This window comes from Schistocerca piceifrons, chromosome 3 (assembly GCF_021461385.2).
Source record: "Schistocerca piceifrons isolate TAMUIC-IGC-003096 chromosome 3, iqSchPice1.1, whole genome shotgun sequence".
NCBI classification, from domain to species: domain Eukaryota; kingdom Metazoa; phylum Arthropoda; class Insecta; order Orthoptera; family Acrididae; genus Schistocerca; species Schistocerca piceifrons.
Window position 1 is genome coordinate 446,474,383 of NC_060140.1, and position 26,088 is coordinate 446,500,470.

At 43.7% G+C, this 26,088-nt stretch overlaps 1 protein-coding gene across 1 annotated transcript in view; it reads left to right on the plus strand.

Annotated features, from left to right (window-relative positions):
- Positions 1 to 26,088, plus strand: part of LOC124788733 (juvenile hormone esterase) — a 181,259-nt gene that overhangs the window by 60,232 nt on the left and 94,939 nt on the right. Inside the window, exon 2 of the mRNA XM_047256016.1 lies at positions 11,274 to 11,417. Coding sequence (XP_047111972.1) covers positions 11,274 to 11,417 — 144 coding nt within the window. The remainder of the gene's footprint in view (positions 1 to 11,273; positions 11,418 to 26,088) is intronic.

Below are 26,088 nucleotides of genomic sequence, written 5' to 3' on the forward strand. Positions count from 1 at the left end.
AAAAGCACAATGCTGGTGCACACACAAGTGTTTCAGAGCACACTGTTCATCGTACATTGTTGAATATGTAACACCGCAGCAGACCACCTCTACTTGTTCAAATGTTGACCCAAACACATCGTCAGTTACGACCGCAGTGGGGGTACGGGACCATCGGGGTTCGACCGTCGAGCAGTGCAAACATGTCAACACTAAGGACGGGTCGCATTTTTGCTACACTGTATCTACGATCGTCTCCACAATCACCGTCACTGAGGTGAACCGCAGCTCGAAACATTCAGCACACCACAGACACAGACTGGTGGGAGCAGTATTGTGCTACGGGAGACTTTCTCTTGCGCTTGCATGGTAGTAATCGAAGACACGATGACAGCTGCGAACCACCTGCGTCCCTTCCGCGTGATGTCTTCCCTTACGGCGATGTCATCTTTCAGCAGTATAATTGTCCATGTCTCGAATACAGGACCGTGCTACAGTGGTCTGAGGGGCATTAGCGTGAACTCACGTTGGTATATCGGCGACCAAATTCCCCTGATGTACACTACTGGTCATTAAAATTGCTACACCAAGAAGAAATGCAGATAATAAATGGGTATTCATTGGACAAATATATTATACTAGAACTTACATGAGATTACATTTTCACGCAGTTTGGGTGCATAGATATTGAGAAATCAGTACCCCTGTGAAATCACTGCCCAGAACAACCACTTCTGGCCGTAATAACGGCCTTGATACGCCTGGGCATTGAGTCAAACAGAGCTTGGATGGTGTTTACAGGTAGAGCTGCCCATGCAGCTTCAACACGATACCACAGTTCATCAAGAGTAGTGACTGCCGTATTGTGACGAGCCAGTTGCTCGGCCACCATTGACCAGGCGTATTCAATTGGTGAGAGATCTGGAGAATGTGCTGGCCAGGGCAGCAGTCGAACATTTTCTGTATCCAGAAAGGCCCGTACAGGACCTGCAACATGCGGTCGTGCATTATCCTGCTGAAATGTAGGGTTTCGCAGGGATCGAATGAAAGTTAGAGCCACGGGTCGTAACACATCTGAAATGTAACGTTCACTGTTCAAAGTGCCGTCAATGTGAACAAGAGGTGACCGAGACGTGTAACCAATGGCACCCCATACCAACACGCCGGGTGATACGTCAGTATGGAGATGACGAATACACGCTTCCAATGTGCGTTCACCGCGATGTCGCCAAACACGGATGCGACCGTCTTGATACTGTAAACAGAACCGGAATTCATCCAAAAAAATGACGATTTGCCATTCGTGCACCCAGGTTCGTCGTTGAGTACACCATCGCAGGCGCTCCTGTCTGTGATGCAGCGTCAAGGGTAACCGCAGCCATGGTCTCCGAGCTGATAATCTATGCTGCTGCAAACCTCGTCAAACTGTTCGTGCCGACGGTTGTTGTCTTGCAAACGTCCCCATCTGTTGACTCAGGGATCTAGACGTGGCTGCACGATCCGTTACAGCCATCCGGATAAGTTGCCTGTCATCTCGACTGCTAGTGATACGAGGCCGTTGGGATCCAGCACGGCGTTCCGTATTACCCTTCGAAACCCACCGATTCCATATTCTGCTAACACACATTGGATCTCGACCAACGCAAGCAGCAATGTCGCGATACGATAAACCGCAATCGCCATAGGCTACAATCCGACCTTTATCAAAGTCGGAAACGTGATGGTACCCATTCCTCCTCCTTACACGAGGCAATACAACCACGTTTCACCAGGCAACCCCGGTCAACTGCTGTTTGTGTATGAGAAATCGGTTGGAAACTTTCCTCATGTCAGCACGTTGAAGGTGTCGTCACCGGCGCCAACCTTGTGTGAATGCTATGAAAAGCTAATCAATTGCATATCACAGCATATTCTTCCTGTCGGCTAAATTTCGCGTCTGTAGCACGTTACCTTCGTGGTGTAGCAATTTTAATGGCCAGTAGTGTACAGCTTACGGAACCCATCTGGGTTGCTACCGGGCGCCATCACCGCATACGCAAATCAGCGGCCCGTTATATAAGCAAATTACATGACCTGCGCGCAGACATCTAATGCTATATACTCTCACAAACCTACCAACAAACAGTTGGGTCCCTGACACACAGAATTAGTGGTGTATTTCGTTCTAAAGACGAACTAACGAGCTCTTAAGCAGATGGTCATAATGATTTCGCTTGTCAGTGTAAATATATGTGTACAACCGTTTTAATTATATATAGCCTCTGTGTGTCTGGATATTTATTGGAGCATCATGTAAAAATGTGAAGCGTTTGGCAAAAAGCTTTTCGAATTTTCGTTGACAATGTTAAGCAATATCTTGTCGTTATATGGTAGCACGGACTAATGAAATTTTCTATGTCAGGTTAGACAAATCTGTGTCGGGTCAGATCAATTTCTCATTCATTCAGAGACTCTCGTGTCGCATTCCATCTCTTGATACGATGAGAACTCTTCCTCTGCTCGTAAAGTGACCCTCATTTGTCCTCACAAATAGAGATAACACGCAAGAACAGTCTTAATATCTGCATTCCTGCTAGTACATCCATTAATGATGTGTCGAAGTAATTCATTAACTGTTATACAGTGATAATAAATTACACTAACAGCGATACAGTGTAAGGTCGTATACGGCTCCAATGTCAGTGTCACGTCAGGCAGCGCATGTGTGAATCGTTAAAGTAAGTGACTCATGTTTCGTTGCCACCGACCTTGATACTGACGATATATTTAACTCCAGTCTGTCTGTACTCCGCATTTCTCCGAGCTTTTTCTTAAATTCTCCTCAGCATGTATTCCAAGTAACTGGTTGCAAGGGATCTCCATTGTGGCTGGTGCTATATATCCATACATGTTATAAAATGGATGTTCATATGTATATAGGTATGTATGTATGGTCCACATCTCCTCCTCAACATCTGGACCGATTTCAACCAAACTTGGTACACATTTCACTTAGTGTCTGGAAAGAATTTCTGCAGTAGTAAGAACTACTTTCCTATCAAAGAGGTGCAAGCATGGATGAAAAAGAAGTGTAGCCCACGACAAACGTATTTCCAGTATTTGAGAAAGAGAGCACTCAGTGACTTGTAACAAACTCTACACATAATTTCAAACCTTTACGAAACTTTTCTCGCTGACAACCCCCTACAAAACGCTGAAACGAAAAAACTTTCTAACTTGCTACCTTTCTGCTGTTCATGCAGTAAAACTGCCGTATCAGACATGACATTTTAATTTATTTCTTCATTACTACTAATTGTTTTCGTGACACACTTCGCGGAACTTGCAAAATTATATCATTGTACAATACATAGCTGAGGAGATATGGTGTCATACACATTGTGCTGAGTGAAAACCAAACTGCAGGGTGAAATTCTCTAGAGACCCAGGTGTAATGTGTTTACATATGTGTGTGAAATGTGTGAAATATATGTGACATGTGTATATGTGGGCAAGTCCATGGGTAAAATACTCCTCGTAAACTCCTGGACTGATTTCAACAAAACTTGATAAACATATTACTAGCTATTCAGAAAGAAACATTGTGATAGAAAGAACCAGCTACCTGCTATTATGGTCGTGGGGTACTAACGTGGAGAGCGAAGGGAGCGGAGGATACAGACAGAGAGAGGGAAGGAAGAAATGGTCACACAGAGGGGGAGGGGAAGGGGAACTTAACAGAAAGGGAAGAGGGGGAGATGGAGAGAGAGAGAGAGGGGTGGGAGAGGCGGAGATGGACAGAGAAAGGAAAGAGGAGATGATAGACAGAGAGAGGTTGGAAGAGAAGATGGACTGAGAGTTGGTGGAGCGGATGGACTTAGGGGGGGGGGGGGGGCGTGAGGAGAAGATAGACAGAAGGGGAAGGAGATGGACAGAGTGAAGAGGGAAGGGGAAGATGGACAAAGAGAGGGGAGAGAAATAGTTAATGACAGGAGATACAGGGGGAATAGGAGATAGACTTGGAGGGAGGAAGAAAAGATGGACAATAGGGGACAGAGCTGATGGAAGGAGAGAGGAAAGTGGCAAAGGTCCCGAGTTCGATTCTCGGTCCGACACACAGTTTTAGTCTGCCAGAAAGTTTCCTATCAGCGAACACTCCGCTACAGAGTGAAAATCTCATTCTGGAAAGAGGAGTTGATGGGCAAAGTGGGGGGGGGGGAGGGGGGAGGAGGAGATGGACAGAGAGAAGAGAAGAAGGAAAAGGGGCAGAGAGTGATTGGTGGAGAAGGTGGACAAAGAGAGGGAGAAGGAGGAGATGGACTAATAGAAGATAGGAATAAATACGTACTAGGGCAAAGCTGGGTACTGAGCTTGTCTGCCAATAAAGGTCAGTTCTTCGACTCATTCCGCGTTTAATTAAGCTTTAATTTAAAACTTCTGCAAAGGTGATTCTTTGAGATATTTTGACTATCCACAGATAGTTGTATCCCTGCTGACACAAGCAACACCAGTGTCGAAGTGTTAATCTCAATCGTGGGAAGAGGAAAATTCTAGGTGAAAACGTCAGGACTCACTGGAAATGACCATCAAGATACGCCACAAAAATCTGAATTGTGCCTTATTTTTAGAAAAAGTACTTCGTGATTCGGATGGACCAGCCGATTCACAATTGAACAAACACTGCGGTATGTAATATCTCTGTTGTTTTGCACTTGCTTCACGATCAGAATGTAAACTCACGAGGAAGTTCGCAAAGAAATTCCCCAGATGTGTCGTTTGAACGGTAATAGAAATCTTGCAAGTCTTGAAGCAAAGCATGACAAGACAAATCGCAGCAGAGTTTCATGGCCCAAATGATTATGTCGGTGATGGTTCAGACTCATATTAAATGCTTATCCCAGACAAATCCAAGATTAGCCACAAGTACCCTCTAAACATCAACATCGATAGCTGGACTTGACATCGACGTCCGTCCACCCTTATATAGATTTTTTTCCGTGATTTGACTAAATAACTTAGGGACAAGTAAAATAATCTGATGGTGTGTGTACCGAAGGTCTTACAGTATGCACACCACATTAATATAACATACTAGTGTTGAAAACAATGTGCCTTATACCGTGCGAACAGGCCTTGAAGGCCCAACGGTACCGACCGGCCGCCCTATCGTCCTCAGCCAATACACAGGGGAATGTTGTCAGTACACCACACTCCCAGCTGTTGTCAGTTTTCGTGACCGGTGTCGCTATTTCCTAGTCAAGTAGGTCTTCAATTGACCTCACAAGGGCTGCCAGCAGCACTCGGCAGATCTGGACAGCGACCCATCCAGGTGCTAGCCAAGCCCGAAGGCGCTTAACTGAGGTGATCTGACCACTGCGGCAAGGCCATTGGCGTTCCTACTTTTCATCCTTCCAAATTTGGAGTGCAGATGTGACTTTTCTGCTCAGATTTGCAGTTTGCTCCCTATGACGTTTCGTGGCCTATATACCTTGGCAGACCTTTCCCGTTGTTATGCTTCACATAATTCTGTTATTTGAAGATATTCAGTAAATCTTTTCTTTAGTGTTTGTTGTTTCCTAAAATATTTTTGTTGCGTCTTATTTTATTCCAATCCTCTTTCGGTTTGAACTGCAGACTACGTCATATTTCTGCTGTTGGGTCTTCAAGATCCTCTTTTATGCCGTATGTATTCCCTTGATATGGCTTATCCGTCTCTCTCTTTTAGTCATAACGTTTTTAAGCTTGTTACTCATATTTACAAAGTCTGCCTACGTTTTAGACGCTAACGTTCTTTTTACCTCCCACCACAAGCTAAATCCTTGCAATGTACGCCACTTGTACATAGTGTGCTGCAAGCTAAAGCTGGACCAGTAAATATACAATGAAGTACAAAACAATGAACTGTTCGTCGCTTCCAGCCTGCCCTGCACTGAAAGGCAATGCACAGTATATTGGACATATGACACTAATCTGATTGCAAGGTCTTCACCTTAACTTACAATCCTGAACAATAAACACAGAATATTGTTATGAAAATGTGTCCAAAAATGCTGATACCACGTAACATTTTACAGAAATAAGAGTACTGAGACCAGATTGCGCACCAACGGTTCAATTGGTAACTTACAAAAGGTATCTTAATAGATTACAGGGAACGGCCTTACCTCAGTTGATACACCCGTTCCCGTGAGATCACCGAAGTTAAGCGCTGTTGGGCGTGGCTGGCACTTGGATGGGTGACCATCCAGCCGCCATGCGCTGTTGCCATATCTCGGGGTGCACTCAGCCTAGTGATGTCAATTGAGGAGCTACTCGACCAAATAGTAGCGGCTTCGGTCAAGAATACCATCATAACGACCGGGAGAGCGGTGTGCTGACTCCACACCCCTCCTATCTGCATCCTCCCCCTGAGGGTGACACGGTGGTCGGATGGTCCCGGTAGGCCACTCGTGGCCTGAAGACGGAGTGCTTTTTTTATCTTAATAGATTACAGTAATATTTTAACTGGTATTTCGTCTTACTTTTGGTATAATATAACGTTGTCAGAAAAGAACAGACAGTATATAATTTCAACCATTATGCCAATTTAGCACAAAAAATAATGCAAATGCGCAGTTTTATCCGGCAGTGCGTTAAGAGTGCGTTTTTGGTAGGGCAAATTATGCGAATTATTACTAAAATAAGAAAAATGTGGTGTTCATTTGTTCCTTTTTCAATTTAGAGTATACATTTATGTAATGTGTTTTTTTCCTCAGCATAAACAGTTACTGTTAATACAAAATGAGTTTATGTGATTGCTCTAAGCTTGTTGATACCAGTGCCTACCAATTTTAATTGTATGTTACAGCACTGAGGATGGTCACTAAGTGACCGATAATCGATTTTGCGGATAATAAAACAAAAAAATACGACCAATGCTGTTTCGCCTTCCAATTATATCCATTATCTGGTCGTGGTGCACAGAACACTCCATGGAGTCGCCAATCAATAAAATTTCATTTATTGATCAATTGAGACTTGTAAACTAGGCAGAGTAAAAAATTCAAATTCCTGATAAAATTTTCCAGTCAGAAGAAATCTACTTAACTGAGATCACAAATGAAATGTCTGGACATTAAATCCAGTTTTCTATCAGTGGAGGTCATTATATTTTTTACTACAGCTCGACAATGAAAAGTTTTTGGCCTTAGCTTCGAATCGATGTTTTTTTTTAATGGGGTCCCAGATAATATTTCTGACATCTTACCTTTTTTGCCCGCATTTTCTTTTTGATGAGTGAATTTTTTCTTTGGAGGAAGATCTAGGTCCACGCTGCAGCTCATCTGGACAAAGACGTGCTGAAAAGTAATGCATCCAAACATTTTATACTGCCCTCAATATCTGTTGAGGCGTTACATATCATGAACATTTTTCAGTCGATTTTCCCGCTTCGCTGGCACCAGTTGCAAATATCTGCCGCTAAAGGGTTCCGAATGGTTGCGTGTAATGTGGTGGTGTGTAACGCAACTACGTCGGTGCAAGAGAGACAGCGTGCTGTAATCGTGTTTTTAACCGGGCGCACGTAGAATGCTCTCCCCTTAAGCATGACAGTACCAGACCACACACGGGCGCTGGACGCCTGCAACAATCCGACGCTATGAGTTCACAGTCATCGATCATCCTCCCTACGGCCTCGACTTGGCTGGTCCGATTTTCATCTGTTTACCAAACTTAAAGAACACTTTTAAGGTACTTCACTCTGAAATAGATTAAGCGGTGCAAGCGGAGATGAGGTTATGACGCCGTCAACGAAGTCAAACATTCTACAGGAACGGTATGAACAAACTGGTTTCTCGTTGGGAGAAATTCATTCGTCTCCACGTTTATTGTGATGAGAAGTAAATAAATAAACACGAAGAATAAATTTATAGGCTGTTAATAAAGTTCGTTTTATTTAAAAAGCTTTAAGAGTTTTCCCAAAAAAAAAAAAAAAAAATGGGAGGCACTACTTGTCAGCACGACCTTGTAGATGCCTGCCGACTTTCGTTCTGGAGACATTCAGCTTCAGCTCCCTCCATACTACCGGGCCGTAGATTTTGTCTGCGGGTGGAAAAGTTTTGTAAGACTGTCGAGGAATATGCTATCTGGAAGATAGGAGATGCACTGGTAATGGTTTCAACGTCGTCCGCCAGTAGGTAGCGTAGTGGTATAGCTACCAGAGTAAAACCTGTGTACACCCTTTATCAGGGAATGCCTACAGCCAGAAGGCTCAGTGTGGTGCAGACGTGTGAAGCAAGCAAGCAAACATGCCATGGGGACGCACTCGTGCTTCCTACTGCCAACTATGCGAGTTTGGAAGGAGTCAAATTGTGGCCTTCCGAGTGGCGAAGATGGTCCATTCGGAGAATTGCCACACAAATTGGACGTGCTGCGTCAGTTGTGCAACTTTGGTCACTTGAACATGCTCAAACGTGTATATGTGGTTCTGGACGTCCACGCAACACAGACGCCCCCCAGGATCGTAGTATTGTAACGACAGCAGTGGCAGATCGTATAGCTATCGCAGCACAGATAAGAGAGCTTGTGATCCCAGACCTGTCAACACGAACTATTGTGAACCGGTTATTAGCAGTGGGACTACGGGCACGCAGAGCTCTAGCCCGCCTTCCACTTACATCACAGCACGGCTCGACTGGTGCCATCAGAGTACCACCTGGAAGATGGAATGGCACGCCGTGGTCTTCAGCGATGGAAGCAGATTCTACCCGCATGCAAGTGATGGTCGCTTGCGCGTACGACGTAGATCTAGTGAGCGCTGTCTCGTAGAGGGTGTTCATTTCAGACACACTGACCGCATCCCAGGCCTCGTGATCTGGGGTGCAATAAGCTACAACTCTCGCTCACCTTTGGTGTTTCTGGAAGGAAAATTGTACTGAAATGCAGGAGGATCTGCAGCGAATTGACGCACAGTGCAGGGAATGGCAATTGAATCTCAATGTAGGCAAGTGTAATGTGCTGCGAATACATAGGAAGATTCCTTATCATTTAGCTACAATATAGCAGGTCAGCAACTGGAAGCAGTTAATTACATAAATTATCTGGGAGTACGCATTAGGAGTGATTTAAAATGGAATGATCACATAAAGTTGATCGTCGGTAAAGCAGATGCCAGACTGAGATTCATTGGAAGAATCCTAAGGAAATGCAATCCGAAAACAAAGGAAGTGGTTACAGTACGGTTGTTCGCCCACTGCTTGAATACTGCTCAGCAGTGTGGGATCCGTACCAGATAGGATTGATAGAAGAGATAGAGAAGATCCAACGGGGACCAGCGAGCTTCGTTACAGGATCATTTAGTAATCGCGAAAGCGTTACGTAGATGATAGATAAACTCCAGTGGAAGACTCTGCAGGAGAGACGCTCAGTAGCTCGGTGCGGGCTTTTGTTGAAGTTTCGAGAACACACCTTCATCGAGGAGTCAAGCAGTATATTGCTCCCTCCTACGTATATCTCGCGAAGAGACCATGAGGATAAAATCAGAGAGATTAGAGCTCACACAGAGGCATACCGACAATCCTTCTTTCCACGAACAATACGAGACTGGAATAGGGGGGAGAACTGATAGAGGTACTCAAGGTACCATCCGCCACACGATGTCAGGTGGCTTGCGGAGTATGGATGTAGATGTAGATGTGGAACCAGCACACAATGCTGTTAGGCCCGGTTTTTTGCTGTTCTTGTAACAGGAACGTGATGTATTGTACCGAAAGTGTAACGCTCGCCAACACACTGCCCGTGAAACTCAACGTCCTCTGCAAGACGCTCAGCCACTTCCCTACCAGCGTGAACTCCGAACTTGTCTCCAATCGAGCACGTGTGGGATATGATGATACTAGAACTGACTCGTGTCACTCGTTAACCGACAAATCTTACAGAATTACTCGTACGTGAACAGGCCAAGTAGACGTAGCGAACGCATCCCAGGAATATACTTGCCATCGGTACGATTGACTGGATACCGGAGTCAGTGCCTGCATTGCCGACTGTAGAGGCTACACCACATACTAATGTGCTTGTTCCGGCATGGGTCGATGCCTGGTACCCCATAACCACTTGTGCTATTGATCCGTAAATGTAATCACTTCGTGTACTTCATTTGCACTGTTGCATCGATGAATCTTATGTGAATTGGAAACCTCTAAAAGGGTGTACTGCTGTTTCCGGCTGTGTGTATCACAAGAATATAGTACATGACTGTATAAAGCTGAAGTTACTTAGTTCAGTACTGCCCGAGTGTAGGTTACATTTGCAAAACAAAATGCTTTATAGAAATAAAGTAAAACTGTCCTTATCACATTGTGCAACAGTTAGGTCTTGGACAGTAACCTAACTACAGCAAGAAAGAGTCTGTCACAGAAGTTATTTCCTGCCTAGCTGAGTGTCAAACGGTTGGATTTAGGCGTTGTGCACTCTCAACAGCTGCACAGACTTAACACCACCAGAATGCAAGGAAAGACAGAATACTTCCAGAGTATTTGAACTATAAAGGTGGTGCCTTCTCTTTTGGACATGTCCGAAAGAACAGACACAATTTCGATCCTGCAGCCATTATGAATCAGTCAAGACAAAAAGGAATTAATGACATTAGTTGCCAGGTGCCACCGATTTAAATCAATAAGGATAGCTGAAAATTTGTGCCGGACAGAGATTCGAACCAGTCTGATACGCTGACCACTGCGCCATCCGCAACTTCACGGCCTACCCTAGCGTGCTTCCCGTCATACTCAAATTCTCATTTTATCCACACACTACTAGTAGTGTCTATTGCCCATTATCCTCATTATTCGCGACATTTTGCTAATTCCAGTAAGAGACCACATATATAATTCAGGTGAGGGCTATCAATTGATAACTTCAGTATGGATGCACACCAACCTCAAACTCTAATAGGAATCAGCAAAATGCTGCGATTACTGACGATAATGGGCAATGGGCGATATATTAGTAGTCTGTGGAGAAATTGAGAATTTGAGTCTGACGGAAGACATGCTAGGGCAGTCCGTGCAGCTGCAAAAACCGCTGTATATGCATGGCGCAGTGGTCAGCGCATCTACCTAGTAAGGTGAAGATCTGGGTTCGAATCCTGCTCTGTACAAATTTTCAGCTTTCAATATTGATTTAAATCGATGCCCACTGACAGGTAAAGTCATAAATTTATTTGGTTCTTGACAACATTAATTACATTTAGAGATTCACGACTTTGTCGTCTACTCAAAAATTACTACAGATTTTTATGTATTGTTAGTTCTCTCAATCATGTCACTTGTATTTTCCAGGCTCCAGAGCCACCGCAGCCGTGGTTGCATATCCGAGATGCTACGACGGCAGGCCCTCTGTGCACGCAAAAGAACGTCTTCTTGCGGAAACAACACCCAACCGGTTCAGAAGACTGTCTCTACCTTAACGTCTTCACACCAGCGGTACATTTCTCATTACTTTCTACTTTTATGCGACCATGATCTCTCTTATGTTTAGTTTTATATTTTGTTTCAGTTATCAGCTCCACTTGATTGGACCACAATGATTAATGTATGTTGTATCCTTCCACCAAGTGACAGACCCCTTATTCGAATTAATAACTATTTTTTCAGTTAAAAGCAAATTTCCAAGTCACACAGGTTGTTTTGTCTGTTTATATAGCTCGACCAGCGCCTTGGTTTTCAACACCCTTACAAATAGCTTAGACGCATAAAAAAGGAAGTGGTTTTATCTAAAATGGAAACGAAGTAACTGTAGCTAAAAATTACTTAGTCTTTTATATTGATACGCAGAGTTAAGAAATATTGGGAACCTTTTGGAAGTTCAGCGTCTTTGGGTTAATTAGAATAAATAGCCTAAATGGCATTTCCTTCTATTTCTATTGGTTATGCCCAGTTTCAGTTATCTTAATCTCATCTCACCGCGCTTAATTTACGCAGACCACATGAGTACATCTACATCTACATCTACATAGATACTCCGCAAGCCACCGTAGGGTGCATGGCGGAGGGTAGCTGGTGCTTGGAGCACTACCACAAGGTAACCGTTACCAACTGCTCAAAATTGATGATGACAACTGCTTATAGTAGTACAGAGTGGCTCCGAATACTGTCAGACGATAATTAGGATAACGGAAGCCGGTCACCAGAAATAGATATAGAAGATAATTTGATTTAGACTGTTACTTTTTATTCTTATACACACAACTACCCACAAGCACACGTAACTTAAAAACTAGCAGATGTCAATATCAGAATGTGCCACTCAAATAAATTTTTAGAAGAACAGAACGAAAAATAGAAACAGCAGTTAAGGAAACCGACTGATCTCTTAGACACTACACACATGAATTAGCTATCCTAAATATACGAGTTTATGTTGAAATTTTCTACTTAACAGTATGGCTAGAAACTCAAAATTTTAAAACTTGTACCGTATTCATCTCAAGGTTATTTAGAATGAAGAGCAAATCTCCCAATAAGTTGGCTACTGTCCTCTGTTGTGATGTAAGGTCACTCAGTTAAAATGTGGTGTACTGTTTACCTGTATACCACAACCACAGCACACATTGGTCGCCACATTGTAGAAGTAAGCCCAAGTGTCATGAGGGTGTGACCTATTCTTACGCCTCTTCAGTTACCGTGAAGAAGGGCGCCTGTATCTTAAATAGGTTTTTCTGACCAAATATGGTTATTCGTCAGTTACAGCCACGCTTCAGCTCACAGAAGTGTGACACACAAGTGACACTAATCTGGTAAGATTGTGATCACGATCCACAATATTTTTGTCTATCCCTTAATACACTGCTCTGAAAAACTTAATGACGAGGTAGATAAAGTAACGTAACATATTATCAACTCGGTAGAAATGAGTAAAGTGCGCGAGAGCATGTTGGAAGAGGTCTCCCAGTCGCGCATAGAAAGTAACGTTCACATTTTTGCGCGATCAGTGTGACCATGGCACCAAACGGGGTTGACCCCGTAACACGAGGCGGTTGAAAGAACGGGAAAGCCGGCCGGAGTGGACGAGCGGTTCTAGGCGCTACAGTCTGGAACCGCGCGACCGCTACGGTCGCAGGTTCGAATCCTACCTCGGACATGGATGTGTGTGATGTCCACAGAATAGTTAGGTTTAAGTAGTTCTAAGTTATAGGGGACTGATGACCTCAGAAGTTAAGTCCCATGGTGCTCAGAGCCAAAGAACAGGAAAAAACGCGCCTGTCAACCAGAGAGCAGTGGCGCTGTGGTACTGTTCTTCGTTACAACAGGTCCCGCAGAGAACGTCTGGATGATTTCACACGGGGAAAAATCATCGGGAACTGGGAAAATGAACAAAGTATGACAAGTGCAGCGCACGAGTTTGGTATTGTTAACAGCACTGTGTGACGCTAATGAAGTGCGTTCCGAGCCACAGGCATTGCAACCCGAAGGAGTGGAGGAGGTCGATCACGGACAATTACAGCAGCAGATGAGTACTTTATTGTGCAAAAGGCATGAAGGGACCCACGTCAAACAGCGGGTGTATTTCTTACCACAGGTAACAGGACTGGAAGCCACGCAATCTCACGGCTCACTGTGACACGGCGACTGCTTGGGCGTGGTCCCTATGCAGAATGACTAGTAAGTAGGCTGTGTTCTGTCGACACTCGCAGATTCAGTATGAGTTGTGATTCTGGGTCAAAAATGGGTCAAATGGCTCTGAGCACTATGGGACTTAACATCTATGGTCATCAGTCCCCTAGAACTTAGAACTACTTAAACCTAACTAACCTAAGGACAGCACACAACACCCAGCCATCACGAGGCAGAGAAAATCCCTGACCCCGCCGGGAATCGAACCCGGGAACCCGGGAGTGATTCTGGACATACCTTTTACGACGAGAGGTGGGAACAAGTAATGCACCCAGGAACATTGTCTAACATGATCGTTTTGGTGACCGAGGTGTTATGGTGTGAGGAAGCATAAAGTTGCATGGGCACACTGACCTCCAAATCTTTGAGCACGGAACAATCACCATTCAACGTTTTGTGACACTGTACTCCTTCCCCAGGTGCCTCTTTTCACGGGTGCATTCGCCTCAGACTTAATTTTTATTGTTGACAATGCGCGATCGCATCGAACAGCACCTATGGTGGAGCTCTTGGACCGAGAGGATATTCGGCAAATAGATCGGCGTGTCCATTTCCGGCGTGCCCGTTCCCCCTTAAATATTATTAAGCACATGTAGGATGCGTTGTGGAGACATGCTGCAATACACCCACATGAACGAACGACCATCCAGCAGTTGTCAAAAGGTGCTGGTAGAGGAATGGAACACCCTATTGTAGTACCTAGGGGGACCATCATAAATCTCGGTGAATTCAATGTAATTACTGTCTTTGAACTAAAATTACATTTCTATTTGTCGCACTGCGTATTTCTCTCATTTTTCAGTTACGTTCTGTATTAAACTGTAGCATTTCTTTTCACGTATGATCCTCGTATCCTCGAGCTTTGTTGCTTGCATGTGACACATCATGCTAAAGTTACTTTCGTCCTTAAGATTTGCACACCAGTGCACTACCGGCTCTCCCATTGCAGTCTTGACTTGTTTGTTAAATCTTGGCCTATTTGTTACACTGTGCATACCAAGAGACGGATGTAGCTCATTAGTGATCTCGCTGTTAACGGCCTCGCAGCTATTGGGATTATTACTACCACAGTGAGTTACAGGGGTTGTACAAAAATGTGGAAACACTAAAAACACGACTCAGAACCATGTCTACTATGGTGCAGGAAACCCGTTCGCAATCAAAACGGTTTACAGTCGTCTCGGAATGGATGAATACAGGTCCTGTACGATTCTCAAGGGCATCGTATACCATTGTTCCTGCTAATCAATGCAAGTTCAGGAAAAGATGATGGCGGAGGATACCAATCAGGCCCCGTCCTCTCTAAAGTACGAGGTGCGACAGTAAAGTTATGAGACTGATGTGAACAAAAATGTTGCCTACCGGTTTATCAAAATTTAGTGTTGTCTCCTTCAATGCAGTTCCCTTCTGATTGCACACACTTTTTCCAACGCTTCTGCCATTGATGGTAACATTTCTGGAACTCATCTTCCGTAATATCCTCCAAGACCCTCGACACAGCTTTTTGGACATCTTCTGTTGTTTGAAAATGGTGTCTTTTGACCGCCGTTTTGACTCTTGGAAACAGAAAAAAGTCGCACAGAATAAGGTGAATAAGGTGGCTGTGAAAGCACGGAAATTTGTTTTGAGGTTAAAAATTGCTGTACTGACAGAGCAGTATGGGATGGTGCATTATCGTGATGCAGAATCCAATTATCAGCAATGTTGGAACGGACACGAAGAACTCTTTTATGTAGTCTTTCTAAGATTTCTTTGTAGTAATATTGATTAACTGTTTGTACAAGAGGCACCTGCTCTTTATGAACAAGTCCCTTGGAATCAAAGAAGCACACAAGCATGCATTTCATTTCTGTCTTCGACATGCGAGCTTTTTTTGGTCTGAGTGATCCCTTTGAGCATCATTGCGAAATTTGGCATTTTGTCTCTGGATCCTACTGAAAAAAACCAACTTTTACCACCACTGATAACAAGGGTCAACAATTCTGGCTTGATTACCGTTTGCTTTAACAGATCAGCTGCCACATTTTTCCATGTTTCTCGATTTTGTGGTGTGAGATTTTTGGGGGCCATTTTTGCACAAATCTTTCTCATACCAAGATCTTCAGTTATTATTAGACGAACCATTTCTCGATTGATGTTCAGTTCTTCTGCAATCATTTTCATGTATAATCTTCGATCAGATCGTACGAGTTCACGCGCCCTGGCCAAGTTGACATCTGTCCGTGAGGTTGATGATCGTCCACTGCGGTCTTCATCTTCGACATTCTTTCAGCCTTCACTAAACATTTTATGCCAACAAAAAACTTGAGCTCTTGATACAATCTCCTCTCCAAAAGCCTTCTGAAGCTCACCATAAGTTGTCGTCGCGTTTTCACCCAATTTAACGCAAAAAGAAATGCCATACTGTTGCGCAATATTATACGGCTCCATTTCCGTGATGAGAGACACAAACTCGTGTTAACTTATTACACCACAACTCACCACTGAGCAGTTGCATTGATGTGCCACTTGGACTAAAAGCAGCTTATAGACCAAGGTCAAAGATATTGTGCCTACCCAAGCCTTCAGGGTTGCCACATCTTGCAAAAAAAATCAGTCTCATTACTTTATTGTCGCACCTCGTAGATCACATAGCCGCTATAATATTAATATCTGATGACTGCGGTGGCAAGTGGAGATGCGACAGCTCCTCCTCGTACTCACGAAACCAGTTTTGAAAGATGTGAACTGGGGCCATTTCGTCTTACAACACAGCATAGTCATTGGGGAACAAACATTGTGTCATGCAATGGACCTGATCACCCACAATGGTCACGTAATCCTTGGCAATAATGTGACCTTGCAGAGTAAATATGGGGCCCATGGAATATCACGATATGACTACCAAAATCATCTGTGTATCTCTGCAGCGTCTCGCTCTTGAGAGGTAAACTTGGCCAGAAGTTGGAAACACTGTGAAACAAGACTCATTCGACCATATGACTTTCTTCCACTGCTCAGCTGTCCATGTTTTATGGCTTCGGCACCATGTTTTCCTGTGAGGGGTATTTGCATCACTGATAAGTAGTTTTGGAATTCCAACTTGCCTTGCAATTCCCTACTTATGGAGCTCCTTTCGTAGTGGTTTGGTGCTCACAGCGTTCGCGAGTACGACATTTAATTCTACAGCGACATTTGCAGATGTCGTGCTTGTATTTTTCGTCACAATCATTTTTAAAGACCATTTGTCACGAGCACTCAACACACATTTTCGTCCGCGTTGTGACTTAGAGGGTGATGTTTTGTCGTTTTCCGTACAAGCGGTATAAATCTTCGATACTGTGCCTTTTGAAACACCAACCACCTCGGCTCCCTTGGTTACGACATCAACAATTTGCCTGCGTTCGAATTGGCTAAGATCCAACATAATACACTCACATGTACAGAGAACACCCGCTTATGACCTACAACACATTGCAGGTATTGCACAGGTGCCGTTTGTGGCCATATACAACAACGCATCTGCATATATGTTCAAGCAAGCATTTATCGCAGTCTTTCCGTATTTTTGTCCAACCACTGTACGTTAAAATATAAAGGAGCCCTACACTTGCCGCAAAAGTGTTGATAAGAAATACACTCTACGACAGAAGAAACGACTCAGCGTGAAGGAATTATCTGAATGACACGGAAATCCGTAGATGTAACGTACATATACAGACAACAAATGATGACATTTTCAGAAAAAATGATTTATTTATTCAAGAGAAAAAGCGTCACAAATTGAGTAAGTCAATAATGCGTTGATCCAGCTCTGACCCTTATGCAAGCAGTTATTCGGCTGGCATTGATTGGCAGAGTTACTGGATGTCCTCATGAGGGACATCGTGCCAAACTCTACCCAATTGACTCGTTAGATCATGAAAATCCCGAGATGGCTGGAGTACTCTGCCCATAATGTTCCAAGAGTTCCCAATTGGGAAGAGACGGTGCTGGCCGCGGTGGCCTTGCGGTTCTAGACGCTTCAGTCCGGAACCCCGCGACTGCTACGGTCGCAGGTTCGAATCCTGCCTCGGGCATGGATGTGTGTGATGTCCTTAGGTTAGTTAGGTTTAAGTAGTTCTAAGTTCTAGGGGACTGATGACTTCAGATGTTAAGTCCCATAACGCTCAGAGCCATTTGAACCATTTTTTTGAAGAGACGGTCATCGGGGCTCAGTTCGAAGCGGAACTCATCACTGAAGACAATTCCGCTCCATTCAATGAGACTCTAGGCACCGATTGTCAGTGAAGTGTCTGGAGAGCCCCCGGAGTGCTGTTGGATATCAGCCTAAATGTCACCCGCCATACAGCCCAACAATCTACATCATACTCGGCAAGCCACCTAATGGTGTGTGGCAGGGGGTACATTTGTACCTCTAACTGAGCGCTCCAACCCTCTTCCATTCGTGAATAGCGAGTGGGAAGAATGATTGCCGGTAAGCCTCTGTGTTGGCTCTTATTTCTGGAATTTTCTCCTCGTGGTCATTACGCGGGCCATATGTGGGGGAGAGGGGGGGGATGGGAGAATATTTTGTCCGACTCTTCCCGGAAAATGCTCTCCCGAAATTTCAGTAGCAAATCTCTCTATAATGCACAACGCCTGTCTTGTAGCGTCTGCCAGTGGGGTTTGTTGACCATCTCCGTAAAGCTCTCAAGCCGACTAAACGATCCCGTGACCAAACTTGCCGCTCTTCGTTGCATTTTCTCTGCCTCTCCTAACAGTCCTGTCTGGCAGGGATCCCAGATAGATTAACAACACTCAAGAAACGATCGAACAAGCGCCTTATAAGCCACTTGCTTCATGGATGAGCTACATTTTCTTAAGATTCTTCCATTGAATCTGAGTCTGGCATCTGCTTTTCCCACTTTTCGTTTTATGTGGTCATCGCACTTAATGTCACTCTGGATAATTATTCCTAGATATTTTACAGCAATCTGTCTCCAGCGGTTTGTCATCAGTAGTGTAGCTATACAGTAGTGGATTTCTTTTCATATTTATGTGCAATATGTAACATTTAATTACGTTCATAGTCAACTGCCACAGCCTGCATCACTCACCAATTCTCTGGAGGTCATTCTGCAAATCGTTACTATCTTCTGGCGCTGCTACTTTGTTATAGACAAACGTACCATCTGTGAACAGCTTTAGAGAGCATCCGACACTTTCTACTACATCATTTATATATATTGTAAACAGTAACGGTCTTATCACATTTCCTTGAGGGTAAAGAAATTAACTTTACATCTGTCGCTTTTGTTACGCTAAGAGAGTCGCGTTGAGCTCTGTCTGCAAGGAATTTGAGAATACAGTCGCAAATCTGCTCCGATACTCGATAAGCTCGTTTTTCACTAAATGGCAGTGCGGGACGGTGTCAGATGACTTCCTGAAATGAGGAACACCTGAGCGCCGCTGTCTACGGCATTGTGGATCTCATCGAGGAACAGAGCGAGCTGAGTTTGGCAGGATCTCTGTTTGCAGAATCCATGTTGATTTTAATAGGGTGCCATATCATTTCATAGCAGGACCCGTTTGGTTGTCATACGCGACGCTCTCACAGTATAGCGGTACGTCGATGATATTATACGCCCGTTTCGTTGCCCTTCATGGTAAGCCATTCTGGGCTTACATTTCAGCAAGGTAAGACCACCAACTATTTAGATATAACTATAAAGAAACGGAATTATAGGCACTATTTCAGCATTTTTAGTAAACCTACAAACATACGTAGATATGATTATAAATCATGAATCATACGATCCGATCCGATGCGATACAAGATGTGATACATTAATACCATCTTAAGTAGGACCGGAAAATTACCATTAGATAATGAAAGTATAGAGAGAGAGAGAGAGAGAGAGAGAGAGCCGATGACACATCACTGTTGTGAATGGGTGCCATGATGGTCTATCACATGATCTGTACAGAAATATTAATGATAATCTAGTAAAAACAATTGAGATAACAGCACTGTAGAACAAAATGATATAAAATTAAAATTTAAGACGAAATTTGTTCCGATTGCACATAGAACAAAAGTGTCAGAATAGAGCATCAATTTCAAAAAAACTAACGTTAGGTTTGCTTTAGTATTGAGACACACGTTACACTGTGGCGACTTTGCGAGTGCCAAGGCATTTGGACAAACAGACAGACCCATTTTTTACAGGTTTAAGGAGCATGCCAGTATTCAGGATAAATCGGTCTTTGTAGATCACTTATGTGGCAAGAAACATAATATTACAAATATAAGGCGCAACGTGAAAGTCTGACGTAAAGCCCCTAAAGGAAGAAAATTAGACATTTTTGAGAGCTTCTAGATATACAGTAATAGAAAGCGTTGTCCAGAACATTTGTAGAATGATCAGTTGGAATCTAGTAAAATAAAAAAAAACTTTCTGCAATTTTTGAAGAGCTTTTCTAATTTTTATCAAGCGCGTCTTCAAACTGACGATAACTTTAACTATGTACGTTTAATAGTAGTGTGTCAGTAGATTCATGGGCTTATTTCCGTTGCAAGAGTCACCTACTTACAGCTGGGGTTCCAGTGTGTTTACTGATGCGATAACGATCTAGCCTTCACAAGGAATACCATGTATACGCAATTTATAATAGATATTAAATGAAAAGCTGTAGTGTGTAGTAGGTCTCGTTCTACTGACGTCGATCTAAAATTGTGCAGCTTAAAACCCTATGTATTCAAAATTTTATAGATTGACTTAGGTCCTTGTCTTTTACATTTACACTGTAATGTCCTATGGTAATAACTATAAATATATCACGAGGCGTAGAAAGAATAACTTAACCACCGGCCATACTGTAGTTCATGATAGCAAAATTTTATATTGGTTATCTAGAGAGAATATGACGTGAAAATAATAACTGAACTGCAACAGTTACGTGTTAGTAGTGCTAGATCACGGGTTAGTTTAAGAATAGTTACAATCCTAGGTGAGTTAATAATTACGTTGTTTATATCAAATAATGGAAGGGCTTTTGCCTAGACATCGGGAGATGACGATGTATACGGATTTCGGGAGGCGAGATTTCACTTCGAGGTCGTACGGCGTGGTTGTCATATGTAAGCGTGTTTATGCATCACATCTAATGGAAAAGGCAAATAAATGTTAAATGGATATATCACGGGTTCAATCAGAGCTATTGTGATTCCATGTGACAGAATAGTACATGACACTTTCAAACAATTAGAAGGGAATCTATCTAGACTGCAGGTGACGAGAATACACGTAGACGTCTGGTAATGAGATCTCACCTAGACGTTGGATGATGTATTGTCGCAAATAAGCTCATACAGACAGTACATTTAACAAAAATCTTTTCTTTAATTATATGTGCTGTTATGTTAGTTGATGTATCTTAGCATTTTCGGCCCCATCTTTTGGAGATCCGAAGATGGCAACAGAGAATTATCAAAACTGGTAATCTTTATGAATACTTGATTTTAGCTACTTTGGCAGTCAATGGTCACTTCACAAATTAAGCAAGTCAGAACTCGTTGATCCACCTCTGGCAATTATGAAAGCAGTGATTCGGCTTCGCATTGATTGATAGAGTCGCTAGAGGCCCTCCTAAGGGATATCGTGCCAAATTATGTTCAATTGCGCGTTACATCGTCAAAATCTCGAGCTGGTTGGAGAGCCCTTTTCATAGTGCTCGAAACATTTTCAATTGGGGAAAGATCCGGTGACCATGACTGAGACCTGCTAGTCAGGGGAAGACAGGATTCGGTTGCGATTATGGACGGGGCCGTAGTCAGTTACTATTGGTTGCCTTCTATAGTTACACACATTTATTTCAAACAGTAATTCCAGACTCCACAATAAACAAAAAAAACCACACGTTACGAATGAAGGTATGAACAACTGTGTAAAATAATAGTGTTTTCAGGGCGCTACAATTTAGCAATCACCATAAAATACAGATGCAACAAATAATGTTTTAAAAACAAGCCACTGTGATCACGGCTGAAGGCCTTATACGCTAAGATTGGCAATAAATTAAGAATGTTTAAGAACTCGCTGCAATTTACAACTTACAAATATTAAAATATTACAGGTAAGTAGCCACAAACACAGCAGAAGGCATCATAACCTTTAATGTAGGCATTACAAGGTATTATAATAAATAACACAACACTAAAACACAAGGAACAGTCACAGATGGTGCTCCAGGAATCGACCTCAGAGAACAAACACATTCCCGAGCGATGAGATAGGCAGCCAAGAGTTGCATTCACTTCAGAAGATGGTAACTCAGACTAGTGGCCCTCCAAAAAAAGACTAATGATAACTTGCTGAAGCTACCTGATGTTCGACCAAACAAATACAACGATGGAATACTACACCAAAACCGGAACCAGCAGTCTGCACTACATCCCCAGAATACAGTGTTCAGATCGCCCAGAACGAGAAAGGAATCACTATCACCAGAGTAAGAAAAATCACCAACCGGCCTACAATCAAGAAAGCTGTCAAAACTACACGCCTTACCGGACAGCAGCGGCAAGGCGAGGAAAATTACACTGGCTTTACATGCACCAACTCCCAGGGCAGGTAACTGGGGCGTTAGCGGCCACCAGGGAGGAAAAATACCGCCAGTTGAAATTAACAAACTGTAACAAGCTGAAAGCAGTAAATAGTAACAAGAAGTCGAGGAAAGCTAACCAGATCCACCTTTCACAAGCACTCCACTCACTGCTCTTCACCTCGGCGACACTAAGAGCAGCAACACGACCCAAGTCACTGGAAAATCGCGAGATATCACAATGGTGAAGGTTTCTCTACTTGAATTGAAATGCACTCATCTTAAAGCTTGCTGGATCCGGTTTACGATGAGGTCGTGCACCCTTGTGACCACAGCCCTTCGAACTGGCAGTCCACGTGCGCCGCCAGCAGTCCCGCCCTGTTCCCGCACTGCACGGATCTGGTTCCTCCTCAGTCCCCAACTGACTCCACACTCAGGCAACCCGGGTAAACAATGACGTCGCCCCAAAGATAGGGCAACAGTTACTACATATCAATAATTACCGCTGCTGCCACTAGCAGACAGGAAACGCTTGCGAAACGGAGTAGTGCCAGTCAACACGAGAAGAAGAGGACTAACCGCAAACATGCCAACTAAACGATATGATCTGGCCTCCAACAGAGGGCGGAAACCTACAAACGGCACCAACGCGAGCCGCAGCACGGCTCATTGATGGCCAAGGTAGGGTTTGGCAAGCACAAAGACAAGCATTAGAAACGCTCACCACATGCCAGCTGTCATTATCTTACTCAGATGTAAGCCCATGACCACTTGCCATGACGGGCAACAAAACGGCGCTTCAAATATCATAGACGTACTGCTGTGCTGTAGGGGTATTGCGTACGACAACCAAAGCAGTCCTGCTATGAAGTGAAATGGCATCCCAGAGCATCACTTCTGGTTCTGCGAACCGCCTATTAGTGGTCCTTGTCCTCACTGAATCACCAGTTGCACGTCGGATCGACGATGATGACGAATCCGTGCCTCTCTGATGATTGCGCGGTCCACACGTTCTGTCGTCTCTCTCGGTCGACCACTTTCTTCTTGACACTGTGTTCGGCCATGTTTCACGCATTCTTGCCAATATAGTTGAATATGGCTCCTAGTCAAATGTCGAGCGATGCGCCGACATACACAGAAGGGGAACGACATCATACGTAGTGCGAATTGCTCGCACTACACTCGTCCAGTGTTTGATAATGAGAGCGACTTCCAAGAAACTTCGAACATAATTTCAAACTTTCACTTAACTTCCTTTTTCGTGCTTAACGTCTAACACATAAACTGTCCACTTGGATAGCTGAGTGTTCAGCGCTAAGGAATGCCGTGCAAATTGGCGCGGGTTCGATTCCCGGCAGGGTCGGAGACTTTCTCCGCTCAGGGACTGGGTGTTGTCTTCATCATCATCATCATCATCATCATATCATCCAGTGGGGTGGCGACAGGAAGGGCATCCTGCCACCCCATAAATTAACCATGCCAAATCCGACCATAGCCATGCCAACCCTGCGAAAACTCTGGACAAAGACACAAGAAAAAGACGGAGATTTAACACGTGAATTAATTTGTAGTCACACGTTTCAAGCTGTTTTATACATGACAGTCTGATTCTTTAAAGAATCGGGGAGTTTACTCGTATTTTGATAAAAAGAAGCACGGAGTAATTACTTATAAATTTGATTAACATGTGGCAGCATGCATAAATGATCAAATATAACCCAGGAGCAGTAACACGAACCACAGATCGTCCAGTGCCCATTTCCCACATTGAGAAGGGAAAGTTACAGACATCTACATTATTGGATTGAAAATGACCTTTTCGGTTGGGCTGGAACCGGACTATCACGTCGTGAACGTACGGCACTATGGTCTGGACTAAATTCTCTTGCATACCATAGCTTAAAGTAGTGATGGGCCAACCTTGGTTTACGTCAAACTGAGTTGAAAGTTTGCGTAAACGGAGATAAGCCGAGTTAGAGTTTTCAGCACCGTCTCTCTTTCGCGTCTGAGCAGATAACTACTCATTTCAGTTAACCAACCCGAGATTCGCGGTTTCCCAATCGATGATTGTAGATATATTTTAGTCACGAGCGTGATAGATACTGCATAGGTCGCAACTTTTGGTATTTAGGCTTGAAATTTTGAAGTTAGACTTGTGATGACGTTCAGTTCGCGAGCGTTAAAGGAGGTTTAGATATCTGACTCGGAAAAACTCGGCCTTGGTCGGTGCAAAAGAGGAGGTGAGCTCCGACCTAACGCGAAACAAGCCGTGGGGCGCCCGCCGTGCAACGCGTTTAACTCGAGTGTAATAATCCATTCCAATTTTATGAAACTAGGCGCGTTCAAATCGAATTGGCAGGAAAAGCTAAATTAACATTCGACGTCCGCAGCTCGTGGTCGTGTGGTAGCGTTCTCGCTTCCCACGCCGGGTTCCCGGGTTCGATTCCCGGCGGGGTCAGGGATTTTCTCTGCCTCGTGATGACTGGGCGTTGTGTGATGTCCTTAGGTTAGTTAGGTTTAAGTAGTTCTAAGTTCTAGGGGACTGATGACCATAGATGTTAAGTCCCATAGTGCTCAGAGCCATTTTTAACATTCGACGTCGTTTGCCACGTTCACGTCTGCTCTGGCTATAACTTCTCTTACCATACGGTAACCTAACCGGGTTGGTAGAAATATTCGTTTAGCGTTTATTTCTCTCGGTAGCGTCTGCGCAGTTTGCAACCTTTTTTATTGCAATTTTCTTGTATGAAATCAGCGATCAAACTGAAAACATTTTTTATTGCCTGACATCCAAACACCTGATGTCAAAGCAATATGTTCCATCTAATGAAATTTGTTTCTTACAAGCTATACACTCAATATTATTGTAAATCATCTAACATAAGTTTTTTATTATTTTTTTTCAGAGCAGTTCATAATGGGCGTTTTTGTAGGTAAATGCTCCACCACAAGCGCGAATGGCTATGCACTTTAACCCAAAAATTTAAGTCTTTATAGTGACGTACCTTTCCATAACGAATTTAATCTCTATACATGAAAGACAGTGTCCCAACTGACTCACTCACTCACAGACACATCATCGCCCAGCCCAAACCACTAAGGATGGAAGCTTGAAGTTTTCGGAGGGTGCTGATCTTATACTGTAGACGTCGTTTAAGAAGGGATTTTTCGAAATTCGGCCCCTAAAGGGGTAAGACAGGGGATGAAAGATTATTCGAAAACATGTCGCTATTAAGACAATTTTGAAGCTAGACCTACGAAAATCGGCAATTGGTTTCTCGGTCAGGAAGACTCCTGTGAGGACGGGGCGTGAGTCGTGGTTGGGTAGCTCAGTTGGTAGAGCACTTGCCCGCGAAAGGCAAAGGTCCCGAGTTCGAGTCTCTGTCCGGCACACAGTTTTAATCTGCCAGGAAGTTTCATATCAGCGCACACTCCACTGCAGAGTGAAAATCTCATTCTGAATAAACTAATTTTTTTAACTTTTTTAAAGTGTGCATAATGTACTGCATCTGGTAATGCGCGTTATAGAAAGTGCGTTGGTCGCTAAGGTTAATGAATGCCACACTACAGGCTGAAATTTTAATACACTCATGAGCCACTTTGAATTTCCTGCAATATTTGGACGGCAATCGGACTACCTTAACCTCCTACAAAAATAGCTCTTATCAAACGCTTCACGAATTTAGACCAAACAAATCATAAAAGGATAAAGATCACGGTGAGTCTCATTCTGTAACACCGGGCTCGGTCGGCGCGAAGGCAGTAAACTACGACCTGTCAGGTGTAGCAGCGATCGTCGCGCACCGCGTGAGCACAACCCTAGTAAACGTCTAACTCGGTTTGACTGAATCCCCTTAACCGAAGTTAACTCGGTTTGGTAACTCGAATTGACCTATCTCTGACTTCGAGGAAGACG